Source organism: Thunnus thynnus, chromosome 13 (genome assembly GCF_963924715.1).
Source record: "Thunnus thynnus chromosome 13, fThuThy2.1, whole genome shotgun sequence".
Taxonomy (NCBI): Eukaryota; Metazoa; Chordata; class Actinopteri; order Scombriformes; family Scombridae; genus Thunnus; species Thunnus thynnus.
Genome location: NC_089529.1, coordinates 15,545,537 through 15,572,597, shown reverse-complemented (window position 1 = coordinate 15,572,597; position 27,061 = coordinate 15,545,537). Strand labels below are relative to the sequence as shown.

Below are 27,061 nucleotides of genomic sequence, written 5' to 3'. Positions count from 1 at the left end.
TGGGGAGGGGGGAAACCGCCTCTCACATCTGGCTCGCCTTGTCAGACGTCCAGCCTCACATGCAGAAGTTATGTTGAAACATTGCTGCACCTTCGCCCTACAAACGACTGTAGATGAGTCGGGCAGGGGGCTGAGGATAGCAGAGATGCTGGATGAATCCTGCGAATAGGACCTGATCCGCCTCCGCTGGTGCAGGAAGGTGACGCAGCGAGAGAGGAGCTGTATACCAGGTGAAGCGGTGACGACCATTGCGGCAGCCAGACGCAGCCGGGGCGCACTTTCTCTGCTTTTTTTTTTTTTTTTTTTTTTTTAACCCAGTCAGCCGGTGCCGTTCCATAAGGGGGCTTGAGGAATTAACGGGTGTCCGCTGGTTTCAGTCCGGGAATATGCGTCCGGCTGCACCGCAATGACAACCCAGCGAAAGTCTGCCAAGCTACAGCTGCGGCGGTCGATCAGCGAGCAGCTGCGGGACTCCACGTCCAAGGCTTGGGATCTACTGTGGAGGAATGTCCGGGAGAGACGGCTGGCAGGTCAGAGAGCCAACACCAGTGGAAGTGAAACTTATGTTCATATGCGGAGTACAGTTTGTCCTCATTTTGATTGACTCAAGTCTGTCAAATAGATCCATACTGTAACAGCAGTATGAGTAGTGGTTTACCTGAAGGCACCCCTGGTGTGTTTTTAAAAAAAAAATTAACAGATACATCTGAGTTGAAAATAGATTTCTGAATACATGGATGAATATTTGTGTTTTCCTGGAGGAGGTCATAATTTGCCCGTATTTTTATTGAGGTTACAAGGTATTGGCTACTCCATTGAAACAACTGAATCATATTCAGATATAGTAGACAAAAGTTTATCTTGCTGCATATATCCTCTGTGTAATGCCTGTATCGTCATGCGCAGCGCGCTCTCTGATATTTTGGGAAGGTCATTGTCAAATTTAGTGCTCAAAACAGCACAGGCATGTGCTGTGGACAGGAGTCCAGCCGGGGTTTCAGATGCCAATCTTTCAGCTTGTTGTTCTGGTCTGGAGAATGGCTTATCTTTCTTATTTCCGGAGAACTGTTGGGATTTAACGTTTCGGATATTTCAGATTTCGTACCTATCAGCATGAAGTCAAATATTCTGCGTACGCGCCAATGCACCAAGTTTGGGGGGGTCAGCCGGTTTGCTCTATATTTACAGTGTGGCCTGGATGCGCAGAGTTTTAGATGTCTTGCTCTCTTAACTGTGCGCCAGAGAACGAGAGAGAGAGAGAGAGAGGAAGGAGAAAAGTGAGAGAGAGAGAGATGCAGAGAGCTGCAGCTGTCTCCTCGGTTTAATGTAATTACTGAGATGTGCGCCTCTTAAGCAAATTAAACGATGAACATTCCCACATTCACAGCGCCACAAACCACCACAGACCACCATGTTGGTCAAAGCCATAGTGCCTGTCAGGCGCATTCAAGTGCATAGCAGTGATTAATTGCATGTAGAAGCAGTATAAAGCTACTCAGGCATTGTTAACGATCATTTTCAGTATTGCATGATGTTTAATTAACTGTGTGGAATAATGATGTCTATAGGAGAATAACACCAGTCAGTGATAGTGAAATGAGGCGTCAGAGAACACCTGCTGCCCCAGTAATCCTCTTCCCTCTTATTTCTCACCCCTTCATCCTGTCCTCTAGCCATGGCCCAAAGCCCACCCCATCCCCCAACCCCCCTGACCCTCCCCCCCCTCACCCCACTGCTTAACCCATCAGCTCACAAGGCACACAGTTCACATCTGTCTGGATCAGATTTGGAGATGGGGGGGAATCCTTAAAATGTGCACATCTGGCCTTACCGTTATGCTGGTGTTCAGCAGTGCATTTTCCACTCAGTGAATTAGTCAGAGGAATGGAACATCACGTAAGGAAGTCCATGTCGAGAGCTGGTAAAGTGTTTTTAAATTTGAAACAGTGTAGTTTATTATTTTATTTGTCAGGAACGGTGGCCACATGTACAACAGAAAAAACTGCAGATGGGTGAGAGTTCACCTACAAGGTTAATTTTATTTTATTGTCCCTGCAACACTCTCAAATCAAATACAGTGGCATTTGTAACATGCAACTTAAAAATAAGCACACGAGGCAGAGCACATGTACCGATGTACCAAATAAATAATTAGTTGTCAAATGTGCAGTGCAGTCCAAATATCACACAGATGAAGCCATGTTTTAGAGTCAGAGATGCAATGAAAAAACACATATTTGCACTGTGATCATAAGAAATGTACAGATCAGAGTCGTGAGGATGAGTGCCGAAACTGACTGGATTTTAAAGTAAAGTTCATAGTGTTTATGATTCCATTTAGTCATCTGTATGGTTGTGTGCGTGCGTGAAAAATGAGAGCACATAATAGCACCTGGGTTTAGTTGTAATCCCACAGATTTTTAGGTTAGCGGTGGGGGTCGGATCTCCCTATGCGTGTGGGATTTGTGGGTCTTAATTCCTTGGGTGTGAGTGTTGGTGTGTGTGTGTGGAGGTGTTTTTTTTTTTTTTAGAAAACATGGACAGAGATAAATCAATGTATACAGATTATATTTATATTGAATAATCTCTTTCCAACTATTCTCAAGGTACTGTATATGCTATCAGTTTGCCACTTCATCCACCAGTTTCACTGCTATACTGAAAATACTCAGCTAGCTGTGAGTAAAACCCAATGATCGCAGTAGGTTAGCTGAATTATGGGGCTTATGTTCAGCACTGGGTGTCTCAGGGCCTCCTGCTGATCAAAGTGAATTTTATGTTGGTGGCCCTGAATGTGTTTGAAGAAAAAAAAAAATCATTAGCCTCTTTGTGCTTTAATAGATTATCTCAAATCTGCATCAACAAATTTAGGTGTAATCTTTGGTTCAAGCCTTGAGAAACATTTCAAGAAGGTATGTTTTCTTATGTTTTGCCCAAGAAAATCTTGCCCACAGCCCTAGAATATGCAAGATGCTACTGAATGTTTTTTTCCACAATTAAGAGAAGTGACTCACGTTTCAACGTGTCAGTTTTCTGTTTGGTTTCAAATTTTTATTAATACAGTTTTAGTTTATTTTGCTCACAGTCACATTTCAGATCATTTTATATTTCTTTTGAGCCCAAGTGCAGCCTTACATGTTAAGGCGTCCTCGGTTGTATCTGAGTCTATACTGTTGGTTAAAGACGATGGTGACTGAACAGTCTGATTCAGATTGGTTAAATTAGTGTCATTTAAATGACTTAAAACCTCATGAGGGGTTTTTTTTATAATGTGACGTACAGCTTTTGTCTCTTGATACTGTCAGTTTCTAAGGCGCTATTTATGCATAATGATTAGTGATATCATTAACTTCTTATATCTTTGTAAGCTGGGTATCAAATGAACGACATCCTTTGTATTTAGTACAAGCATTCATTAAAAAGCTTCAGAGGGTATCACAGAGTAGAATTATGAATTGTTAGAGCTGTTTCGAGCTTCACTGAGAACTATCATATTGAATTTTCACAGCTGCTTTTGGTTGTGTCACCACCACCTGCATATTTTATTCATCTTTACAGTCACATGACTGTAGCTGATGTTTCATTCTCCTCTTTAGTTTGCCTGTTTGATTTCTACCCTGTCTGTAACTGAGACAGAGCGATGCATATTGTGTTACTGACCACTTACTACAGCCCTGCCCTGTGCCAATCCATTTACACACATCTATTTAGTTCACTCTCATGTTACTGTGTCTGCCAGCCTGCTGGGCCCTGCATCAGTCATTAAGTTTGCACTGCATTGTATTTTGAGTTTATTTTGATTTAAGTTGGACCGATACACTGTACAGACTGACATGAAAAGTCATCAAAGTCAATTCATGCTTCCCCTCTTGCATTGAGAAACCTTAAAGTTGTGTTAATTTTCTCCCAGATTGCCTCAAGAGGGCAGTCTAATCAAATCAAATCACAGATTTAATATTTCACAACTTCACTGACTTCATTTGACTGAGCATGAGTTTGGATATGTGGTGAATGCACATTTGTAGGATTTCACTCACCTTTCTGACTAAAAAGTTGCTGTAATACCCCTCTACTCTGAGATTAGGTGTGTGTGTGTGTGTGAGACTGCTGACCTGAAATTGACTTTGCTATGACCTACTTTTCACGTGCTCCCCCATCCCACTCTTACCCCCTGCCTATTACTGTACCTCCCCAAAATGAATTAAAATGACCCTGTATCCTCTAGTCTTGGCAAGTCACTATTCTACCAAACTAGGTCAAAGTATCGAACTTCCCTCCTCCGTCCTCCTCTCGCTGCATTCCATACATTTATCTGCTAACTCAGTTACTGTATGGCAACATTCAGTCACACATTTCAGACATTAGCATTGCTTACTACAACAGCTACAAAACAGATTTTTGGGGGGGATAAGGAAGGAATGAGGATAGCGTATATCTGTTGGATCAATTATGTTAAATGTCATGTGGTTTGATGGTTTTGGATTTATAGAACATTCGTCAATGGCATACAGTCCTACTCAGCATTAGTAACAACAGTTTTGCTCCTACATACATTCCTCAGCACAGAATCACACACCCACATACTCTCTATTGTTCTGCCCCTTCCCATTTCGCATTAGGATGTGGTCATTGGGAAAGTGTTTTTTTTCCAGGCCTATCCCCTCTCTGATCACATCTCTCATCCCAGATATGCCCTTCACACACACAAACACACACACAAAGACACACACACACACACACACACATGCGCATATGCCTGAGGCAATTGTGTCTTTGGCACATCTTCAGGAAGCAGGGCAGTGTTCCCTCAGCTCTCGGGCCATTGGTTCCCGGTCATGTGACCAAAGTCCTTGTGGAAGCAAGAGTTTGAGAGTCTTTCTCCCATCTCAGCTGAGAACTCAGCATGTGTGTATTTTTGTGTGTGTGTGTGTGTGTGTGTGTGTGAGGATAGAACACGGGCTTTCAGCTGAGTCAGGTGGTGTGATGAATCTTGTGTGTTTGTTCGACTGTGGCAAGTTGAAGGGAGGAGACGGGCGGGTGGGGAGCCGATTCGGGCTTCCAGTGAGGGCATGTTAGAGGCAGGAATTCAGAGGGAGTGCTCACACAACAACTCATCAGGGCGAGAGTGAGGAAGACTCGTAGGTTAGTGAGGATTAGATTGTGACGTTATGGAGGCTGCGGACGGCAACACGACCATTATGGATGTGGACGCTGCAGCGAGCGCGGACAGTGTGGCTGCAGAAGAAAGTGCAGACAGATCAAATCTTGCAGGGAGGGAGGAGATAGTAAACAATCTGAACAATGCGGACAATGCAATAGAAACTACCAAAGATGGAGATATTACTGTCGGTGTCGTTATGAGAAAACTTACATACCCTCCGAGTATAACCGTCGCTGACAGTGTGGACAGTGAGAACGCTGACACAGTCCACAGCGCTGACAGTGCTGATCCTACAGACAATCGGAGTATAGAAATCGATGACAGTGTGGACAGCGTGGATCAAAGTGCCAAAGGTGACAGTAACGACTGCGAGAGCGACAACGACAGCACCAGCGAGAGTTCCTGTCTGGAGGTCATGACACCTGACGGACAGGAATATTACCTGAGGCTGGGCGACACTCCTCGGCGGCGGTCTGCCCTGCGCCTCTCGCGCATCATTGCCCGCCAGCAACTGCTCCGGAGGGTGGCACAAGGTAGAAATGGAGAGAGTTATGACAGAGTTTTACGTTGTCTGTCATTTATTGTCAGAATTACAGTGTGGTTAGATTTGTGTCTCCAAGGAAAAGTTATTTGGTTAGTTTCACAGTATGTGTGGCCTGATCATATCTGACTTGGAGAGATGGATGTTCTCTTAAGAAATGTATTTATATGTAAATTTAATTTGAATTTTATCCTCCAGATTTGCCGTTTTTACAAGAGGGAGATGAAATAGATTCTAAACTTTATAGAGCTGCCGTTTGTTTTTTTGAAGCGTACATCGTGAAAGTTTCCGTTTAGTTTTCCTTTCCCCTGTAGATGAACTCAAGACTTTTCATCTGTTTGTCCACTCAGAGGTAGAAGAGAACTGGGTTCATATTAAAACCGTGTAAGCTTTGATCAAGAAAGATTCTGATTGCAGCCTTTTCATGTGAAATTCTGTCATCCTCCCTGAGAAAATTTTCAATATTTGACTTGACTCGAGGGTTTGCACCAAAAATTAACAGACACGACTTTTAGAAGTAGCCAGTCCTTCTGTTGTTTCATCATGCTTTTTAAGTATGCTTTATTGGCAAGAGCTTACACACTACAGGTTGCCAATCCTCCCACTCTCTGGCTTTACTCCGTTGACACATGGAGCCACTTCTCCTCCAAAAATGTCTTTCATAAATCTGAAAGAAGTCATAACAAACCCTAAAGGACTGTAGTGTTATTGTTTTTGTCTATGTCCTCCCTGACCGACTCGTCAGCTTTGTATTCCATGGTAACTTCCTCAACTTCCTGTCACATGATTCATGTTTCCCGGGGAGTAAACAGAACATCCCAGTGTTCATAGAAGTAGTAAAGCCAAAAGCAAAGACTTTAGGTTGTTCCAGTGACTTCTCTGAGTTTATTTATTGTTTTTTTATTGTTTTATTATTTTCTTGATTGATCGATTCATCGTTTAGTCTCTGAAATCTCATAAAGTAGACACACTTTACCACAGCCCAAGGTGACATCTTCAGATTGCTTATTTTGTCCAAGCAACAATCCAAAACCCCAAAATATTGAAAATATATCTATAAAAAATAGAAAATTCCTCACAACTGAGAAGCTAGAATCAGAGATGGTTTGGTATGTTTGCTAGAAACAATTAATTGATGCCAATTAGTGATCTATCAATCGACTAATTGTTTAATCCACTAATTGTTTCAGCTGTTATTTGGATGTTTTGGTGCATGTACAACAGATCATATATTGTGTTTGTGTTGTATTTTTTGGTCAGATTTACCATTACACATTATGGTATGTAGAAGGAGCAGAGACGTGTCAGGTCTTGTGTATGTTGTTTTCTTTTTCCCCCTGCTGATGAATTTGTCTCTTCGAGCCGGATCATGTATGAAATGTCTAGAAAAATTATACTGTTTGTGTAGGGAAGAGAGCAAGAGATGACAGCTGTAGCAGGTGAGGAATGTAGATAGAGAAGCAAGTTTCTGCCTGTGCAGGTTTTGGGTGATGGTATGACTTATCAAACTTTTGCTCCCTGTGTCTTGCACTAATACACTTTTTTTCCCTCTTTCTCTGTCCCTCACACACGCGCACGCACACACGCACACACGCACACAAACACACACGCCCCAGATGCATTCCACTCCTCAGCAGCTGGTAGACTCTGAGACAGACTTAAATAAGAAAGAACTCAGTGACCTAACCAAACCTGTATCTGATACTTCTCAAAAGTAAAAGTTTTTGATTTGTATCTACAGTAGACCCTCCCATCATTTACATTTATATATGCACATGGCCTACATACTGATGGGTGACATTTTAAAGCAACAACAGTTCATATTTTTATAACAACAATGGCTCAAATGACTCCCAAATGAATCCCACATAACGTTACACTGTATATTACCTGCTCAGCACCAAATGGCAGACGGATTAGTTAGTGAGTAGCTGGTAGGGTTTGGTATCATTTGGGTTTTTTACGTTACAGGGGCTAAAAGGATACTTTTAAAACGGTACCAGTGCCTGAACTGATACTTTTAAAAAATAAAGCACAAAACAACAGTCGGCGACAGTAAAGAACAGCTTTTTTTTAATTGAAAGGCAAATTTGAACTTGAATAATATACTAACTCTTAACAGTTTACGGTATACTTAAATATAAATACATATAAATGAGTACAAAACACTATTAACAAATTTACATAACAAATTCACATCATAAATAAAGCATAGCCCGACTACAATAATTTAACACCAAATAACAGTTACAGTACTAATAACAGCAAAATAAATTTTGAGTTGGGATTGATAATTGTCTCCCTAACGCCAAGGCCAGGGATGCCCACGTTGCCAGCTGATGTGCTTGGCGCTTGGTATTGGGTTACGCAAGCAGTACAACACGGTGCATCCCTCTTCTTTCAAGTGTATTGCCAGATGCTTCATTAAATTTGATGTCTCCCCCCCCCTTTATGCACAAATGTTGCACATTCAGGCTCCTTTTGAGTGAAATACTGCCACAACATAGACTGTTTAGCTATAGCCATTTAAACCATGTTTATGGTAGCTACTAGCTAACGGTAGACTGCCTGCTGCCATCAGAACAAGTGTAATATTAGCTAGTGAAGGCACGTGTGGTGATAACTGTTGCCTTTAAGGTCCATTTCAGAGCACCAGAGAGTGAATATTTCAATTGACAGCTCAGGCATTTAAGTGGCACTGAAATCTGCATTGCCATTTGTTACCAGTCGTATAGGTGGTGAACAAAGTGGTGCATTTAGCATCTAAAGAGCCAGATATTTTTCTTAATGTTGGTGGAGACCAAAACAGAGCTAATACGAGATTGAATATTGGATTTACATGGGCCAGGTGGCCAGAAACACAACTCCAAGTGAGTACGAATGTTTCTCCGTCTGCCTCATGTGTAAATAGGCAACTGTTTGAAAACATAGCTTGTTTCTGCTGCCCCAAGTGGACAAAAAATCTGTTTTTGCAAGGTTAAATGAAAAAACCAACACAGTAGCTATATCAAATCCTTACTGAGTACTAAATCTAAGCTTGTCTTCAGTATGTAGTCTGTTCACATTAGAAAAGTGGCAAAACACTGTGTATACATTGCTTATTTAAAAATCCCTGATTTCTGAAGGTGCTGTTGATGGACATCATTCTCCCATGATGCAATGCTCAAAGGAAGTGGACTGTATAATTTCCTGTTAGTTTACGTTTGTTTTTTGTATAATAACTTCAAAAATAGTATACCTAGTATGTAGAATGGAATTAGGACACAAGTCTTGTCTGAAGATGTTTCCCCACCAGCTATCAGAACAGTTTTAATGCTCCTTGGCATAGATTCTCCAAGATATATACCACTCTTCCCAAAGATATTCCATCATTAGGCTATTTGATGATGGTAGCATAGAGTGCTGTCTAACTCAGTCCAAAATCTCTCATAAATTTTCAGTTGGGTTGAAATCTGGTGACTGTGAAGGCCATAGCACATGATTCGCCTCATTTTCATACTCATCAAACCATTCAGTGACCCAGAGTTCCATGTATGAAAGCATCATTTGTTATGTTTCTCCACTCACTTATTCAGGTTTACCAGTCTGTATTTTCTGTTAAGCATTCAATGGGAGCTGTTTCTCAGGCAACTCTCACTGAATGTACCTGTCAAACTAAATGTTCACTGTCTATCAATCACCACGACGCTGTACTTACTATCAGCCCAAGCTGAGCTCTAAACTAGCTCTATTCAGCCAACTTACAAATAAATAAGTTGTGAATAATAGTTTGGATAAGATGTGGCACACCTGTAACCTAGCCTGAAGCCCTATAATAAATGGCCAGAAGTTTAAATGCATTGCTTTATCACCCTCTGTTGGAGAAAAGGTGGCATAACCAACACTTCTTCATCACCTTCAATCTTCTTGCCGCATCCTATTTTTCACAGCCTTCACAGCCGTTTGTTTTCACACTCTGATTAATCTAATCCGTTAACACTTATCATAACCCTTGTGCTATTAATAATGATCACCTGCTAACTTACAGCAGCCCTGACATTTCTCTCTTACTGTTCAACCTCCGCTGGCTTCAGTTAGTGACGCACACGCGACTCTGTGCCTGAACCTGCACTGATTTCATGCCAGTTCTGATTCTGTTTTACAGTACATTCCTGAGAGCTCGACATCATCACGGATGAACCATACGGGACAGGACAGACATATGCGTCTTTAACGTCCCTCCCTTCCTTCCTTCCTCCCTCTCTCCCATCACTCCTCCTCTGCCTTCTTCACTACTTTTTTTTTTTTCTTTTTGACCTTTAAACATGACGGACTAAGTGCTTTAGCTTATGTGGGAATATGGCAGCTTTCCAGGCATCCTGTGTGTGTTTGTGTGTGTGTGTGTGTGTGTGTGTGTGTCTGTGTGTGTGTATGTGAGTGTGTAGCCTAGTAGAAAGACTATTGCTGCTCAGTTCATGCCTGTTCAGCCTTTTCAAACTGTCATTTTCTCTCCTCTGCCTGTTTTCTGAGCTGTTTATCTCTTTGAGATATTTAATTGATTTTGACTGAAAGGACACATTTAAATAAACAGCATTTAAATGTGTAAAATCAGCCCATCACTCTCTAGTTCTACGCTCTGTTACTGCTTATTATCCATTAGTGTGCCTCAGTCTGTCTAACAATTATCCCAGCTGAGTACCACTCACATATTAAGTACAGGAACTTCCTGTTGCTGTTCTTGGCTCACATGCCACTCTGGACGCATGGGAAATCCAGGGCAGGAAATGATGTCATGCAAGGCACTTTAGGGTCCTTGAGACCCATTAAGAGTCAGACATAATATACTGAGAAAAGGCTGTCAGAATGACAAGGTTATTGTCGTCTTGCTTATGAAGGAGGCGTTGGATAAAAGGAGGGGAAATGAAAGGTAGAGGAAAGAAAGGCACACTCTCAGAGGAAAAGCTGCGAAGACATCAGGGGGCTTGTGTTATGTGTATTATGTAACATAGCTGCCACCCTTGTTATGTAAGGAATTACCTTACAGCCCCTTTGTCCCACACATGGATGCCCATATTCACACACCCACACACAGTCGGACACACACATACACTCAAACACATACCATCTGTCCACCTTCCCTGCTGTTGTTCTAGTGGCTTGCTGCCTCTTGTCATATATTCTACGCAGCAGGAATGCAGGGACATGCAATAGACTGAAGGAAAAGCACGGTAGGCAGCTTGGATTAGTTCTGTCTGACTGTGTGCGTTTGTGTGTTTTGCGGTCCACTAATAACATGTTTGTGTACTAATTAATCTCTTGATTAAATTCTGTACAGATGAATGGCAGTGCTTTGTTCCCACACTGACAGGAGCTTTGCCACTTGGTACCTTTGTGCACAAACACAAAGACATGTAGCTAATTACACAGGCACAAACACTGTAGTGAAATGCGCCATGTTGTGCTTTTTGAAAAAACTTTATCAGGGGACAACAATGGCTTCATAACTGTTGATTCCTTTGGAATGCAATATGAGGAAAATCAGGGTAAATACAATGTGTAGATTGAGTGTTTTGAGATCCTATGTAGAATTAGGTTTAGGTGAAACAGGGGGATTATTATTATTTGTTGTTTATTTAACAGGGATTATGCACAATACATTTATTGTACCAGATACAGCGAAAAGCTCATTTCCATCTGTAGTTACAGAGGCAACCAGTGATGCACAAGTTGCTGAAGTAAAAGATAACAGTTGTGGTGAATTAAAACATTTGAAACACTTTTAAACATCAGTATTATAATCAGGGGGAAAAAAAACAAAATAAAAAAAAAAACCCATAGAGTTAACAACTATACAGTATCTCCTTTATTTACAGTATGTCCCATGTACTAAATTTTGTATTTCTTATGCAACAGATTGCAGCATATTTGGTGCAAAAGCAAGTCTATTTTTGGTTGTGGAGAAGCTAACAACCACAACTGAACATCTGCACAGACTTACAGCAGCATTTACCAAAATATATTTTAGCTCTTGAAAAAAGAACTCAAACTTTAGCTGTAATATCACTTGAGGAGGTAATTTGTTGGTCTTAGTTATTCTGCACCAAAACCTGCTGTGACTATACACTTTAAATAATCACCTTATGGTATAATAAGGGCTGAAAGGATAAGGCTGGGGATTTTTGTTACTGTCAACAAACCCAATGAAAGAAAACAAAATCAACAATGTGTTTCTAGAGACTTTTTCCTTTCCCCAGCCCACTGGCTCTCACTGGAATATTCAAAAATGGCTCATGAATATTTAGTTTCATTTTTTAAATGCTTCGTAACTTCCTAAAACAGCTGGGTGCTGTAGTTTCTTAGCCAATGTTACTCAGAAAGGAATAAATAGTGCATTTGCTTGTCAGCCGCAGATTTCGTGCACTAGTGAGTATTTATGGCAGCAGGACGGAGTATGTGGGATCAACTCCAAATGGAATACAGCGTCCATCTCCTTGTAAAGAAACGTGCCACCGGCTGCGACTGTGTGTCATTAAATGTGTTTTTAATCATTTTTAAACAGTGAAGGTTTATGGAACAGAGGAAATCTCAACCACATGCGCAGACAATACATGTTTTTTAGGATTTTACATTGTTGGTTTTGATCTTTTCATAGGATTGACAATAGGAAAATGTAGAATATCACCTGGTTAGTGGCTTCTATAAAAAGAGTCGATAATCATTCGAATCTCACATTCAGTAAATAAGCAGCTGGTGTGGTATGTCTTCCTCCCTGTGGTTTTCCCACAGGGTCTGTCCATCTCGGCTGCCCTCCCCACCCCAGCTGTCTGCCTGTCTCATCCTTTTTGCATTCTCTGACTCACTGGGGGCAACATCTGGACTGTGCTAAATGTCTGCGCTGGTGTGTGTAATGTATGTGTGTGTACACACTGCATTTCTCTCACACATTGTTCTTGTCTGCAGTATTGCACAGAGGCCGAGGTCAGAGTCTCCTTGCTAGCTTGCCAGTAGGTTCAGCTGACATGTGAAGTTAGCGTCCACCAGTCGTCAGTCTGTGACCTCAGGGGCCGGCTGATGCAAACGCCAGCTGAAATTAGCCATTTCCTGCGTGAAAGTGATGGAGCAACAGCAGCTCTGGAAATGACAAAGAAGATGGGGAGTCGGTGGCTTCGAGTGGGTTTTTATAGGAGCAAAGTGGAAGATAGGATGAGGAGGTTTCAGTGAAAGAAGCAAAGTGGACAGATGGATAAAGGAAAACACACAAGGGAGTATTTTTGTTTAGAGAAAGATTTTGAGGGGATAAGATATGGTTGAGAGCAAGAAAGAGGAAAAAAGCAAAATTTCAAGTTGAACTTAAAGGGAAGGAAAAAAAGAGCAGACGCGTATAAAGAGCGAGGGGAAGAAAGTGCAGCATACGGCAGGGAGAGCCGTAAAAATAGAGATATTGTATGTGGATCCTAACAAAGTAGAAAGTGCGAGAGAGGAGGTTGAGGAGAAAATTAGAGGGAAGAGAAAACCTGCATGGGGCAGGCTGGAAGAAGGAGGAAGACTTGTAAACATAAGGGTTGGAAAGACAGCAAGGAAGAAATCGCTTGATGGAAAGCTGGATAGTAGCGGATGGATTTGCCATGGGATGGAGAGGAAACGTCACTCTGAGCAAAGATATAGAAGCATGTCATCACCTGAACCATGAGGGCTTCAAGTAAGTTTCTGTATTTTTTCGGATTTCTCACCCAAACAGACTGGGAATGCTGGTCAAATGCCGCTCACTGGAATTTCTCTCTCTTCCAAGTTTATTTTCAGGAGATTTTTCACTAGCCTCGTGTTGCTTCGTGTGTGATTTAGAGAGAAGAGTTATGCTGAGAATGTTGGGAGAGGGATGTAATTGCTGGATTGCGGTGAGAGGATCATTTCCTCTGACCGTTCTCATCTCTGATGGTGAGGATGGAGGCTTTTTATCGCCCTGCTGGAACTTTGTCCCCTGTGTTTCTGCGGTGCCTCACCCGTTCACTGCCAGCATGTCTGAATAAGTGAAAGAGACAAGTGAATGTGAATGAGTGGGGTTTTGAAAGAAGTGACTGCAGAATGTAGAGCGATGCAGGAATAAAGTTGCTGTTGGTGTTGCGTTCGATGAGAATGACATAGAGTATTGTAGTACGTTTTTTAACAGTGTGTGGAAGTTTACTGATTGACTGAAAATTACTTTTTTTTAAGCCCAAACAAACATTATCTGGTTCCAGCTTCTCAAATCTGAGAATTTGCTGCTTTTCTGTCTTACATGAGAATAAGTGTAATATCTTTGGGTGTTGGATTGTTGGTTGGACAAAGCAAGCGATATGAAGATGTCATCTTGGGCTCTTAGAACTAATGACGTGCATTTTTCACTGTTTTCTGAAATTTTACATACTATTAATTGGAAAAAAACAGTTGACAATTTAGCCCTAGAAGCCCTAGAAGTTAATATTTGTTTTGAACTCCTCATTTATTCATTTCTTCTGTTCTTATTTTGTTCTGTAATGGACTTTCCATCCCTAATTCTCTATAATTAACAGTTTAAGAGTGGTCTTACTTTATTCCCAGCTCTTCTGCACAGTTTTTTTTATTGTATATGTGTATATGTGTGGGTGTAAATGTGTTTGTGCTTATATATGTGAATGTCTCAGTGTACATATTATATCTTTTAAGTTGCTGTACTTCTGAATCTGCAAGCAAATAATTTTTTGAAAACTTGTGGGATCGCTGGCACCAAAATCAAGCAAATTTCTTTGTCAGCACAAAACTCTGCAGAGTGGTTTAATCAGCTCTGCTCATAAAGAAAATGTACACACACACACACACACACACACACACACACACAAGCAGTTTAGCAGTGTGAGCAATACATATGCTAGCGGAAAAAAGCAGTAAAACAAAATGCCTGTAAAGCGTCTCGTGGTGCTGGCAGCAGCACCTAATGGGGTGTGGTGCCATGTGTAAGCCCTGTAAGCCCTTTATGCATTAACAGCTGACATCTAACTGCTGGTACTGTATATCTGGGCGGGTTTTATCTGAAAGTACAGGATATATAAAGTGTGTAAAATGTTTCCTTTGTCCTCTCAAGATAACGTACGTCCCTCACTGGCTCACTTCCAGCTTTTCCAATCTCATCATTCCAATGAATTCCCAGAGGAAAATTTAATTCTCTGAGATGTTCCTCCCCCGTATGCTAAAAATGCTGGGATAGGAATACCAGATAAATACAATGTCATGCTCTTTATTTCTCATTTTATTTCTGTCTATATTTTATCTCTTATTTTTTTTTCTATGTTCATCTTATATATTTTTAGAGAGCAAATAGTTCAGACTCTACATAAAGTTGAGAATGGAAAATACATCATTCCACTGCAGTTCTGAGAGGAAAATTCAATCATGTAGGGACTTTCCTCCACAAAATGATGAGCTATCATATGATGGTTTTGGACACAGATGCTTTTTATGATAATATAGAACCAAAAATATTTTTAAAAAAAATCATTATGTTCATGTGTGCCTCTACTGTTTCTTTTGCTTTACAGAGATTGAGGCTAAGGAGGCTTGTGATTGGCTCCGAGCAGCGGGATTTCCACAGTATGCCCAGCTCTATGAAGGTCACACACACACACACACATACATACACACACATTCAGACAGACAAACACATGCACACTCAGAGGAGCCAGCATTTACCCAGCTGCGTCGTTTCACACAAAGCCTTGCCCCTTCAAATATCTTCGCTCACTCCTTCTGATTTTCGTTCTCTCTGACTCGGTCTTATTTTTTTCCATCATCTCTGTTTCTCTCTCTCTCTCTCTCTCTCTCTCTCTCTCTCTCTTTCCGCCATCCCTCCATCTCTGTATCCCCATCTTCTGGGCCGCTGCGTTCTATTTCCAGTCTTCAGTTCCTGTCCAGAGGGAGGGGTCATGGGAAAGGCCTTGTTATCACTACTGGGACTCTCACAGCTTCTTTTTCTCTCTTCTTTCTTCCACCTTTCGGCCTCAACTCACTCACCACTCTTCTTCCAGTCTTCGCTCTCTCAGTGTACATTTTCTTACTTTTGATCCATCTTTCTTTCTCTTTTTTTTCACTTTTCATTCAAGTCTTTCCTCCTTCCTTCTTGCTTTCCCACCTTTCTTGAAAACCTACAGTCACTCATTCATGTGACGATCATTGGGTCTCATACAGCTGAGGCACAAACAGGAAATGGCCCCAGTAATCTAAGAAGTAGCTTTTTAAAATCCAGCAGTCCTTCTTAGGCAGCACACACACAAACACACACACACTGCGCTTCTCTGACAAATGTTGTGAGCTCCAGTAATGTGGGGTTATGGATGCCGGCCTCTTGGACTCTGTGGCTGCTCCCGGCACACATGAGGCCTGCAGACTGCCACCACACACAGAGAATCACCAAAATAAACGGCTTGAGTCATTTTGGCATTGGCATTGTGTTGAAACCAAGTTATTTTGGGGTTCGAAAATGTGTGTGTGTGTGCTCTGTAAACTATAAATGCAGATGACAGGTGTTTACTGTAGTAGCTGCAGTTGTGCCATACTTCATGAACAGTTAGAAAACTGCTGTCTCCTGTCAATCATTAACTAACAAAACTTTCTTTCTCCCTTCTTTCTCTCACAGATTCCCAGTTTCCAATTGATATTTCCTCAGTGAAAAGGGACCACGACTTCTTGGATCGGGACCTGGTGGAGCCTCTATGTCGGTAAGGATACCTGCGCACACGCACACAAACCGCTTTTTCTGTCTCCGTCTTTTTAATTGCACATTTAACACCAGTAAAATCACACATTCCTCTTCTCTTCCCCATCGTTCTGTACCCTGACTTTTCCCTGTGGCCTGGTGCTAACCGCTAATCATTAGATGTCTGACCCCAACTCATAATGAACTCCCCATCCCTGTCTCCCCCTCAGACATCCAGGCTTTGATCTGGTCACCTCCCCTCCCCTTTGCCACACTCTGATCTCCCATTCAAAGAGCAGAGACCCTCAGGGGGCAAAACAGGGGTGGGGGTCTGAGGGGTAATGGGGAAGGAGTGAGGGGATGCCAACAAAGTCTACCAGATGGCTTTGAGTGTATGTTTTTAAGTCCCTTTGCACATCTCGACTATGATCTTTCTTACACATCCCTTATTCTCTTCTCATTGAAGTTTTCCCTGCTTGCACCAGCATACCTACCCACATACATCCCCCATTTTTCTCTTTTCTCTGTTGACCTCTGCCTCTCAAATGTCTATGGGAGAGGAGGGTGTGGTAATTATAGTGTTAGTAATTCCTGACAGCTATATTATGAGAGAAAACACATCAGACCCCCTGAGAACTGTCTCAGGAGCTGTAAAACACACTCGTAATGACCTCTCTCTTGTTCGTGGCATTGCTCCTCACAGAACTGTTTAAATTTTAGATTATATACTTGCAAGAAAACACTGTACAAGGCATAGAGCTGTCATAGAATTCAAAATCTGTATATATGGTTCTTCAACTAGGAAGAGTTGTTTGTACCATCCTGCAGCAGAAATACAGGGTGTGGAGACTCCTACAATGGCTCCCTCTGTATACTTTTCCAATGTGAATGTTAACTTCCAGCAAGAAAGACGGTTGATATGACAGCTTGCTTCTTCCGATTGGTATTTTTCTGGTTTTTATGTAGCAACAAGCAATCCCTTGTCTGCCAGTTTGTATGAGAGAACAGAGAAAGTAAACAGTGTACAAAGGGGGATTTCCTACTGTGATATTAGAGGCTGAAATCTTTCAAATAACAGAGGTCACGAGCCCCGAAACATGTTTTTAATGATCCCATCTTGAAAGGCACAAACACAGACACCACCCTCCTAACCAGCTACTCTTCACATTCCCTGATTTGCCGTAGGGTAGAGGGGGGGGCATTGGAAGGCGGGAAGAATGGGTGCAGACTGAGAGAGACTTTTTGGTGAGGAGGTTGCCCCCAGCATTCATGAGTATGGAAGAGAAAGAGGGGTGGGGATGGAGAGATGGAGGGGAGACAGGGGTAGGGATGGAGGGAGGGAAGCAGAGGGGAGGAACAGTGTTTGATTCAGGGAAGATGGACTCATCAAGGGTGATGATCACTCCCAGTGGGAGTAATTCCAGAGGAGAGGGGAGGAGAATAAGGGGAGAAAAAGGCAGGGGGGGGGCGTTGTGGGACAGAGGGATGGACAGAGTCAGAAAAGAAGATCAAAGAGGAAAATGGAGAGGCGAGGCATGTCAGAGAGTGAATGATCAGACTCAGAAGGAAAGGGAGACAGTGGCAGTGAGGAGTGAGAGATAATACAGTGAAAGTGACATATCCAATCTACCAGCTCTAGAATATTTGACTGACCGTGTGTGTTTGTGCGTATTTTAGACGTCTAAATACTCTGAACAAGTGTGCCTCCATGAAGCTGGATGTCAGCCACCCCAAGAAGAAAGTAAGACAATTATTATTTATACTGTAAGCCATTATCATCTTAATTAACTCTCTGTTGTTGTTTTGCTGGTAAAAAAAGTGCTTGTCATAATGTGTCATGAATGGATTCATTTTTCTTCTTTGTGGAGGACTGTACAGTTTCATTTTTGTTCATTGTGTAGCTGATTAGGTCTTTGTCTCTGACAATGTACATCTGAAAACGTGATGCCATGTTCCTCAGTGATGTAATTTATGCTATTCAGACTGTGTTCACATTCTAGTGCATTTGCATTTGGTCCAGTTGATTTAAGGATGATGAGACTTACTTGTATGTCATTCAAACTGGATCAAACAACTGCAGTCAGACCTTCTATAAGATGGGTCTTTGTCTGCTACTTAGGAACTCTGGTAGCAGAAGCTAAACAAAACCAGTTTACCCAATTTGAATGTTGACCACGTCTCAGCCATTTCCCCCTTCATGGTGCAGCATTGGTATTTATGACATTTGATAAAATCCAGTTGTGATCTCAACTAATGCTCATATTCAGATATTTCTGTGGGGGCTCTTTATGAGCTCCAGAGAGGATAAAACCTCCAAGCGCAGTGAAATGCAGCATAAGTAGTGCTGATGATGCAGGATAAATCCAATGAATGTCATTCCATGTGGCACTGTGCTTACAACTCTTGATTTATTTGTAGTAAATCCTAAATGGATTAGTAAGTAACATAAAATATTCATTCATGATTTTTCTGTGGTTCACACCAAAGGAACCTAACTATATGAACACAGCTTAAAGGGATCTAGCACCTCTCATTTAATATCTATCTTTCCTTAGGGTGATGACTCTGATGAAGATGACCCGTTGGCTATCAGTAAACGGTGGACGTTCGAGTGGAGCAGCCGACGTTGGTCTCGTCTACAAGACTTCCTGTTGGACAACACCAATGAAGGCAGCCCAACGGGTCAGGGGGAGGGTCTGCACAGCACGGTGAGCAGTGAGAGTGTGCTGACAGACCTGAGTGAGCAGGAGATCACAGAAATCTCCTCGCTCCACAGTGAGGACTCCGCCTCTGCCATGCCTGACTCTATATCTATGGCATCCCTCTCCGCTTCCTACCAACCACCCAGGGAGCTTCAACACTACAACTCGCTGCCAATCAAGAGCAGCCGTCATGGGCAAGGAGGGCGGAGTAAAGCCAAAGAGTTTTTGCGTCGAATGGAAGCGATGCGCACGTGGGGGCCGTCGACAAGGCGGAAAAGCTCAAATCGCAGGCCGCCGCTGGTCATCAGTGGACCAGTGTTGCAGGGGGAGGAGCCTCAAGCGCTGCAGTTGCTCCAGTGTACTCCCATTAGCCAATTAGAAAACAGCCCTAAATACAGCCACCAAACCGATGGTGACATATCCTCTGTCGGCCTTAGCAACGATTGTAAAGACCAATCCATGGTGAGTGTAAGCCCCGCAACTGAGACAGTGGTGCCCAATGTGAAAGAGCATGTATGTACAAAACCCCGAACTGCCAACAAGAGAAGCAGCATGTACCTGGAGGATATGGAGTTGCCTTCTCAGGGTAAGAGGACTGAAGGACAAAGCCAGTTTGGCAGAAACCAGTTTCACTCATATGAAAACCTCCTCATACACATCCCCAAAGACCATAAGCCAGGAACCTTTCCAAAAGCTCTGTCCATAGAGAGCCTGGCACCTTCTCCTGGCGACAGGAACGATGCCCCCCAGACACAGTCCCAAACTTCTCCACCCAACAATGGCCTGGGTGGGCCCTGGTCTGGTAAACCTCTGTCCAAACAGCCTTGTCCGGGAGCTCCACGTGGCAGCAGGGTGAGTGTTTATGACAACGTGCCAGGCTCCCACCTGTACGCCAGCACGGGAGACCTGCTGGACCTGGAGAAAGAGGACAATCTGTTCCCTCACCTAGATGACATCATCCAGCACGTCAGCGGTTTGCAGCAGATAGTGGACCACTGGAGCCGCAGTGTGCTGCCTGAGGGTGAGACAGGGGAGGGAGAGGAGGAAGGGGAGGGCAGGACCACCCCCAGTGAAGGCGAGAGAGACGGCGTCTCGTTGAATGACACTGATTCCACAGGGACCAGTCGTGAGAGGCGGGATTCTGGAGTTGGGGCATCGCTGACAAGACCACGGTGAGTAGCTGTTCAGGCATTTAAAGGATAATTCTGGTTTATTATAAATAAAGTCTAATTTTTGCAGTTTTGACCCTCATTTCTATTGATAATGACAACATTGTACTCAACAAAGCAATTGGTAAGGTCTGGGAACACTGCAACATCACAACAATGCCGTCCAACAAGGGAACAAATTAGTGTTCGGACAATCAGACAGGTTGTAAACAAGCAAGTTCAGCCAGATTATCTAAACAACTTTATTTAGCACTAAAACCAAAAGTGACGACATCCAAACTGTCAGAAGTAATTCCTCATTGCACACGAAAAACTATGTGCGGTAAGTTAGTCAGGTGAAAGCTACAACAGTCTATAAACAGTGATAGATGTTTACTGTTGGCCTTTGTTTTCTCATCAAAACTAGTTTGGCTAACATGGCTAGATATGATAAAAAAAAACTATGATAAAAAGACCCAAGTTGTAACAAACCAGAATGATCCTTTAAATTGACCAGATAAGACTTTTGCATTGACTGCATCACTATGCGCCTCTCGTTCCTTATCGGTATTGTCTCCCCCCTGTCCCAGCCTGCGATGGCCCAGTTTCAGGACATCTGATCATCTCAACCAGCCAGCATCTTCGCTGCAGATCAGTAGCCAATCAGCAGGTCAACTCAGCTTGCTGCAGAAGTTCTCTTTGCTCCGCCTCACCGCCATCATGGAGAAATACTCAATGTCCAACAAACATGGCTGGACGTGGTGCGTATACACACATGCAAACACGCACATAAGAGCCGAGTGTGATCAGTCCCTTATGTAAAGTACTAGAAGTCTTCATGCTTTTGTTCATTTTGAATGAGCAATCTGTTCATTATATTCTTATAGCCATATTATTTCAATCTTCCATGCCAACAAAGGAAGATATGTTCTGATGTGTGTCAGGTTTTGCTGTCTTTATTATTTTGGCTGCTGCATTTCCTCTGTTCAGCTTCTCCACAGCTTAATCTGTCGGAGCTGAAAAACACACAATTAACACCTTCACACACAGGTTTAAAAGCCATCCACATCCACCTCATCTACTACACTACACCAGCAGTTACAACAGGGTTCATTCATGCTGCCAGCGTCGGTCAAAAACTGGCCTCAGATCCTTTGCTGCACATCACAAACCACCAGTCGCCATGACCAACAAACACAGACACATCCTTATGTTGTTAACGACCAGTCCTGTTCATTTTTATTATCCCCAAGAGGGAAATTCTGTTGACCATACATCTACATAAAGAGAAAGATAATGAAAGCATGGACCGCTCTTTCTCCCACGCACCTCCCTAATTGTTTTCTGTCTATCGCTCCCAGGTCTGTGCCCAAGTTTATGAAGCGCATGAAGGTGCCAGACTACAAAGAGAAGAGTGTGTTTGGTGTTCCCCTCATCGTCCATGTCCAGCGCTGTGGTTTTCCGCTCCCTCTGTGTTTACAGCAGGCCCTCAGCCACCTCAGAACACACTGTCTGGACCAGGTTAGACAGGAAAACAGCTTTCGCAAGACTGAATTATAGTCTAATGTAGTGCTATTGTTGGTTATTTTTATTTCAAACATGAGACAGTGGACATAACACAAATACGTGCCTTGTTTTCATTTCCTGTCTCATCTTTACCATCTTCTCCCATCGGCTTTGTCTGATTTCATGTTTCTGTCTTCACCTCATTCGTTCTTCTCTCAGGTGGGGTTGTTCCGCAAGTCTGGCGTGAAGTCACGTATTCAGGCTTTGAGGCAGCAGTGCGAGCTGTCCCCTGACTCTGTAAGCTACGAGGATCAGTCAGCTTACGATGTGGCTGATATGGTCAAACAGTTTTTCAGAGACTTGCCTGAACCTCTGCTAACCAGCAAGCTGGGGGAAACCTTCCTGCATATTTATCAGTGTAAGTCGCCTCGGAGCTAAGAATCCAGTGTGTGTCAAATACTGACAGCGACAACAAAGTGAAGGTCATCTGCCTCAAATGATGTGATTGTAAATAGTTTTAATTGGTTAGCTGGCCTTTGTAAAAATTCAGTCAGCAGTCTGTTTGTTCTTTTCTTCAGAGTTTCAAATTCATGAGTTTTCAGGGAGTGTACATAGCACACAGTCAAAATGAGTGAGGAACAAACAGCTTTAATGTCTCATCGGCAATAATCCCTTGATGCTTTTTTGTTAACCTTTTCATGTATGACATACCAATATTTGTAACTGTGTCCAAAATGCTGCAACTGAGTGTGTTTTGATCAGTTCTGGACTCCATTAGCCAAAACTCACAGAAGCAGTGTTTTGATATAAATTCCTCACTTCCTTTTTTCTTTAGATGTCCCGAAGGAGCAGAGGTTGCAGGCCGTCAGAGCGGCTATTTTGTTGATGCCGGATGAAAACAGGGAGGTCCTGCAGACGTTGCTCTTCTTCCTGCGAGATGTCACTTCCTTGGTGGAGGAGAACCAGATGACACCGATGAACCTGGCTGTTTGTCTGGGACCTTCGCTCTTCCACCTCAGCATACTGAAGAACGAGACGCTGTCACCGAGGTGCGCATATGGACTCGTGAACAGGCTAATGAATACACCAACCTGCAAGGACTGGATTAATGATGCATTGTATTGCATTTTTCCATGGGAAATAAATTACTACATGGGATCCAAGAGAAATTTATGTCCTGATTACATGATGTTAGGTTCAATGTCAAATCAGTTTAATGCCACATTATTTATGTTAAACTTCTTTTTTTTTTTTACATTTGCTCTTATTATCACAAACTACATTAATATGATAATTGATTTATATATTTTATAAAGTTGAACAGCTCTGTGGGTTTCACAGAAGCAGTATAATGATAATGTAATTTTCTACCTTAAAATCAGGAACTCCTATGAACTCATATGGGAACTCCTTATGATAGAAGTTCTTTTACCTCAACAATCATGGAGTGCTTTCTTTTCTCTCTCTGTGTAAATGCTCACATGATTTATGTTATTCCTCAAGGTCAATTCAGAGGAAGTACACTACTGGCCGCCCCGATCAGAAAGACCTGAACGAGAACCTGGCTGCCACCCAGGGTCTGGCACACATGATCACTGAGTGCCAGCGTCTCTTTCAGGTCAGGATTTATGATTTACGACAGTAATTGATTACTTTTATGTTGTATATACCCTATATGTCAGCTAGACTGCTATTTCTAGGGTTGCATAACAGCAAAAATGATGACTGACTGACTGTACAAGCTGTACAATTGTTTACAAAGAAATAATGCAATCATGTCTTTATATACAAAATGAACAGACAAAATAACTATCTATGTAAAGCAGAGTGACGTTTCCCCTGCTGAGTTGTCATTATCCAAGGCCATGGTATAATTGTATTTAATGAGCTCATTTCTAAAACTGTATATCATCATTACCTTGAGGCTGAAAACAGGCTTGATTACCATGCATTTTCAGTCTAATGTGGTTTGAGGAGTTTAGTTGGATCTTTTTAACCCACAGAAAATTGTTTAATTCCTCCTCCAAAACATGAAAATGACCAATGTTGGAGTTAGAGGGTTTGGCAGGATGACAATATTTGAAAGGCAGAGGACACTGGATATTAAAATGTTATGGAGTTAGTGCCACGTATTTTCATTACTATGCCATTTTATTTTTGGATAAATTTCAGTTCAAATGCAGTATTTTAAATGGAGATTGGACAACACAGCCATATTGGGCTTTTAAGTCTTCTTTTCAGCTTTAGACATGTTAGTTTTAGGCCTGAGCTGATGTTATGTGATTTGTTGCACGTCCTCCGGCTGTTCCCCAGATCCCAGAGGAGATGGTGACCCAGTCTCGCAACTCTTACATGGAGGCTGAGCTGATGGTGCCCCCACTGGACGAGCTGTGCAAGGCTCACGAGGAGGAAGTGGAAGAGGACGAGGAAGAAGAGGACGAAGAAGGATCCTATCATGCACACCTAGAAAGGCTGGTCCAGAACCTGCTGAAAGAGGCCAAAGATAAGAGCAAAGGCTGGGTGTCTCGCTCGACTACTGACCATACAGAACTGGCATTTAAAAAGGTATGTTTGTATTAGTGAGATGAACCGTTTCTTTTCTTGAATATTGTGGAACTTTGTAAGGGGCGGTACAGAAAGAAAGAAAAGAATTCAGGGAATTTCATGGTCTTTATAAATATACACCAGAAACAAAATTGTTATACAACTTGTTTAATACATACTTTGCATTACACAGTCATTTTTAGTTCTTAGTGTCTCCATACTGAAGCACAAAAAACAGGCTGTTTAACTCTAGAGGTTTAAAGGTCTAAACCCAAATACACACAAATTTGTTCAATTGTTCAATGTTCAAATTTATTGTCTCTCTTTACACACCGTCACAATTTATCTAATACTCGTGATGTGTCTGTGTGCAAGGTGGGAGATGGTAACCCTCTAAGGCGTTGGCGAGTGTGTGTTGAGGTGTCAGCAACTCCCAACGACGTGCTGCAGCGGCTGCTGAGAGAGCGCCCCCTGTGGCAGATCGAACTACAGCAGGAGAAGGTTCTGGAGACGCTGGATAAACAAACAGATGTGTACCATTACTCCTGCCACAACATGGCACCTCAACCCAGCTGTGACTACGTGGTACTAAGGTCAGAATAACTGACTTTAATGTTTCTAAATGTGCATGTTTTGGAAGATATTATTTTAAAGAATTATTCATAATTGAACTGTGCATCTCAAGTAATGTGAGCAATCTGTGTTACAGTGTCAATACCAACAGAAAAACCTGAAAATGAACAGCTATAGTTACAACATGTATTTTAAGTCTCAACCTGCTCAAACACTCACATTTCTAAAATATCATACTCTATAAAAAGGTTACCTAACAATATCTCACATTCCCACATTAAATGCATCACTTCACCCACAGTTTTTTTGCTTTTTGTCTCTTCACCCCCTCAGATCATGGCGCACAGACATGTGTAAAGGCTCCTGTGCGCTGGTGTGCGCGTCCATTGAACACGACGACAGCCCACGCGTGGGAGCAGTGAGGGGGGTCGTGCTGGAGTCACAGTACCTCCTCGAGCCCTGTGGGACGGGGAGGACCAGGCTCATACATATCTCCAGAGTGGACCTCAGGTGTGGGCGGTTTTCAAGTGTTCTCATAGTCAAGGTTTTAATCAACATTGCGATCATTAATGTGTGTTATTTGCTATTCTTGTTGCAGGGGAAAATCTCCAGAATGGTACAACAAGGCATTTGGTCATCTGTGTATTAATAAAGCTCAAAGGATCCGCTCCTCTTTTCTCCCGCAAGATCAGACAAACACTGAGGCCAAGATATGAACATCAGGAATCAAGCTTTATCTTGGGGGACACTGCCGAAGCAGCTGGGCCTGAGAACTAGTGACCCAGGAGGGGAATCATCCAGGCAGTGGACTTTAGAAATAGACTTTGATCTAGGTGTCTTTTCACGCTGCTGTGCCACACTTGGCTTTACTGTACCATGCTGTACTGAGTTACAATCATTCACACACAGAGAAAGGAAGGGAAGAGTGATTTTTGTCATGTATTCCACTAACGGCACACGAGTCCACATGGCAGCACTAGAATGAGTTCTGCACCGGCATCTTCAAAGAACACATCATTTGTTTCCGATTCCAAACATATAACAGCTAATTTGATGTTTTATATAATTAGTTCATAACTATTTGCATTATCAGAAGGATGAGGTTGTGTAAACAGAGAGTATTGTTTCAGTATTTATTGCTTTAGGTCATTCTTCCAAATCCTCATCTGAACTAATCCAATATCTTGCGGAAGATCACCTAATAAAACAGCCAGCACTAGCAGCCATGATCATGAAATGGTTGCTATAGTGTTTATTTTATATCATCCCTACCCTTTTATCATGCCTATCACCCTTACCTGAAGTTTACACATAGCAGTAACTGATTTTGTTGTATGTATGATCAAAAATAGCATAAAATCTACTACTAAAAGTAGAATACCCATATTTGTATTGAATATTTTGAGAAATCTATGTGAACTCCATCTTTCTAAAATGACACATGGCCTGCCAGTGAAATACTCTCGACTAATTTGATTGAAACTGTGCATTTGTGCATTTTGCTTATTAGATGTGTAACTGAATAGACATGAAAAGAGCAGGACACATTCACCCATCACCTGCTTTTATTACCGTCAATCAGAAATTACATTTTATGTCTCTAATAGCCACAATTTATAATTAATCCATCTATATATGAACTACTACATCAGCCTTTTTACCTCTTCTACAAAGCTGGTAACCTATTACTAACATATCCTCATTAATAAAATGCACTTGATTATAATAGAACCTTCTACAGATGAAGATGAATCATTTCCTGTGCTTTAACATATCTCTATCAATGACCAGGACCAGTACAAGATGGGTACATGTCAGCGCTACATTGTGAAAAGTGCACTAGTTCAGGAAGAACAAGTACATGAGGGATTTGGATCACAGAGAGGAAAACACTCATCGTGTCCATGAATTGTGTTGGATATCACTGTTGATTTAGTTCTCTGTCACTATTTTCAGTGTTAATCTTATCGAAATGAAATGTTATTTTAAAGTTATTGTCATTATATCTCTGTATATGGTATTGTTGCTGTCATGCTATACAATGTCTAAGACATGTGACCATTTCACTGCTTCTGGGAAGCATGTTCGAAATTGTGCGTGTGTGTGTGTGTGTGTATCTGCATTTTAGATATACGTACAGCCTGTATTGTAAATATACTGTATGACGCTTTCTGTGCCAGCAGATTAAACATCATAGCTTTT

General features: G+C 42.1%; 1 protein-coding gene across 3 annotated transcripts; it reads left to right on the top strand.

Annotated features, from left to right (window-relative positions):
• On the top strand, nucleotides 1-27,061 carry LOC137195688 (stAR-related lipid transfer protein 13-like). Of its 3 annotated transcripts, none has more exons than XM_067608256.1 (14): nucleotides 1-530; nucleotides 15,233-15,304; nucleotides 16,327-16,408; nucleotides 18,064-18,127; nucleotides 18,942-20,260; nucleotides 20,827-20,997; nucleotides 21,598-21,757; nucleotides 21,962-22,160; nucleotides 22,578-22,791; nucleotides 23,246-23,360; nucleotides 24,056-24,307; nucleotides 24,662-24,879; nucleotides 25,193-25,369; nucleotides 25,458-27,061. In XM_067608256.1, exons 1-14 carry the CDS (start codon nucleotides 407-409, stop codon nucleotides 25,573-25,575), a joined length of 3,285 nt encoding a protein of 1,094 aa, XP_067464357.1. In that variant the 5' UTR covers nucleotides 1-406; the 3' UTR covers nucleotides 25,576-27,061. The 3 variants fall into 3 exon arrangements, with proteins under 3 accessions (XP_067464357.1, XP_067464356.1, XP_067464358.1); XM_067608255.1 differs by lacking the exon at nucleotides 1-530 and adding an exon at nucleotides 5,031-5,694; XM_067608257.1 differs by lacking the exon at nucleotides 1-530 and adding an exon at nucleotides 8,903-13,380.